Genomic DNA, 2,176 nt, shown 5'->3' with positions numbered 1-2,176 from the left:
CTGCTTAAGAGGTTGATCAGTATGCACAACCACGTGGTGAGCCATGAAATACGGGTGGAGCTTACGGGAGGCCATTACCAACATGAAGCCCCACTTCTCAATAGCCATGTAGTTCTTCTCTGTTGGGAGCAGCACTTACTGGCATGGTAAACTGACTGCTGCTCTCTCCTCTCTTCGCGGATCGGTACTGAGCTAACAGCTGTGTCAGAGACTCTAAGGTAAGCGGACAGGGTTTCATCATGCATTTGCTTCACTAATGCAGGCAAGGTATGCAAGTGCTCCTTGATCCCTTCAAATGCCACTTCGCATTCCTCAGACCAGGCAAAGTTCCGCGCCCTTTTGAGAGCCTGGAAGAACGGGTAGCACTTGTCCCCTGACCTTGTCAAAAACCTATTCAACGCAGTTAACCTTCCAGTCAACTTCTGCACTTCATGAACATTCCTTGGGGAGGCCATGTACAGAATGGTCGGAACCTTTTCGAGATTGGTTTCGATCCCTTGCTGATTGATCATGAACCCCAAGAATTTCCCTGACTGCATTCTAAAAGCACACTTCTCGGGATTCAGCTTCATTCGATACTTCTGCAGAGTGTCAAAGGTCTCCTGTAAATCTATGCAATGACCATTCGCGAGGCGGGACTTCACAATCATGCCATCTACATAAGCCTCCACGTTCCGTCCCAGCTGCTTCGCAAACATCATGTTGACCAACCTCTCATACGTCAAGGCCTACATTTTTTAGGCCAAAAGGCATGAATCTATAACAACACACCCCATTATCTGTGAAGAATGATGTGTGCTCCTTGTCTGCAGGGTTCATCATGATTCGATTATACCTAGAGTAGGCGTCCATGAAGCTCGGGAGCTGGTTGTTGGTTGTCGAATCTACCAGCAAGTCATTACGCGACAAATGATATGCATCCATTGGACATGCTTTGCTCAAATATGTGAAGTCCACAAACATCCTCCATTTTCCATTGCTTTTCTTCACCATCATTGTATTGGCGACCCGAGTCTAGAACCTTACTTCAGGGATGAAGCACTACTGCCTTAAGCTTCGCGGCCTCGGCTTTCACAGCATCAAGCCTTTAGCCTAGTTGGGGTCTCCTCTTATGGACTATCGGCTTTACACCCTCCTTGATGCTCATGCAATGAATAATCACACCCAGGCCGATCCCCGGCATGTCAGAGACTTTCCAAGCAAAGACGTCTCGGTTCTGTTCCAAGAAGTCCACAGTCTCCCCCTTGGCTTCTAGGGAAAGCAAGGACCCAACCTTCAATTTCTTGTCCTCGGCACTCACCAGCACGTCCTCTAGTTTCTCCACCAGCGCAAGACATCCAATCTCTTCGCGTGGATCAGAGTCCAACGCCATGGTTTTCTCTGCCTTTTGCCTCCCCTTCAAGGATTTCACATAGCAATTTCGCGCAGCTACTTGATCTCCGCATATCTCCCCCACATCGTTACTTATAGGAACTTTACCTTCAGATGAAACGTTAAGGTTACAACCGTTATGGCATTCAGCATTGGTATCTCGATAATAGCATTATAAGCAGAGGGCAAGTGCACAACCAAGAAGCTAACCACTCTGTCTATATACGAGGCTCCTTCCCAAGCGCCACAGGCAAGTCAATCACACCTATAGGATGAGCTACGCTTCCAGTAAAGCTACATTAACTTTTCATGCGGGAGCTTCATCTAAACAAAGGCCTCGTAAAACAAGATGTCAGCAGAGCTACCGGTGTCGATCAGTATCCTTTACACATCAAACGAACCAATACGCGTGGTAATGACAAATGCGTCATCATGCGGGTACCGAACATGCTCCATATCGCGCTCCGTGAATGTCAACAACGCCTCTTCATTCTCCCCCGGTCGAGCATGCTTCTTCGATGTGTCTACGGACATGACTTGCCTCACATAGGCTTTCCTTGTGCTACTAAAGGATCTACCCGAAGCTTCCCCTCCAGCAATCACGTTGATCACCCCGCAGGGGGTACCTTCGTGTTTGGGACTTCGTTATCTTTTGCTTCATTCACCCATTCGTTCCTCTTGACGATAAGCATAGTATCCAATCCTCGACCTCTCGGCCCCTCTATCCGAATCCTCACGTTCTGCAGGCGGAGACCTCCTAGGAGACACCCATCACAGCGGACTCCTCTCGTGCACCCTGCCCTAC

General features: G+C 48.7%; 1 protein-coding gene across 1 annotated transcript; it reads right to left on the bottom strand.

Moving 5' to 3' along the window:
• Positions 1-74: 74 nt before the first annotated feature.
• Positions 75-993, bottom strand: LOC116212082 (uncharacterized protein K02A2.6-like). The gene is made up of 2 exons (XM_031546668.1): positions 772-993; positions 75-728 (listed from the first exon to the last, which is right to left on the bottom strand). Exons 1-2 carry the CDS (start codon positions 991-993, stop codon positions 75-77), a joined length of 876 nt encoding a protein of 291 aa, XP_031402528.1.
• Between the last annotated feature and the right edge of the window lie 1,183 nt (positions 994-2,176).

This window comes from Punica granatum, chromosome 6 (assembly GCF_007655135.1).
Source record: "Punica granatum isolate Tunisia-2019 chromosome 6, ASM765513v2, whole genome shotgun sequence".
Classification (NCBI taxonomy): Eukaryota; Viridiplantae; Streptophyta; class Magnoliopsida; order Myrtales; family Lythraceae; genus Punica; species Punica granatum.
Note: the sequence above shows the minus strand (reverse complement) of the source record. Positions and strands in the feature narration are given on the sequence as shown.

Coding starts and splice junctions, on each gene's coding strand:
- LOC116212082 (XM_031546668.1), bottom strand. CDS start 993: ATGGTGAAGAAAAGCAATGGAAAATGGAGGATGTTTGTGGACTTCACA. Junction 729..771: donor CATTCTTCACAGATAATGGG/GTGTGTTGTTAT, acceptor TAAAAAATGTAG/GCCTTGACGTATGAGAGGTT.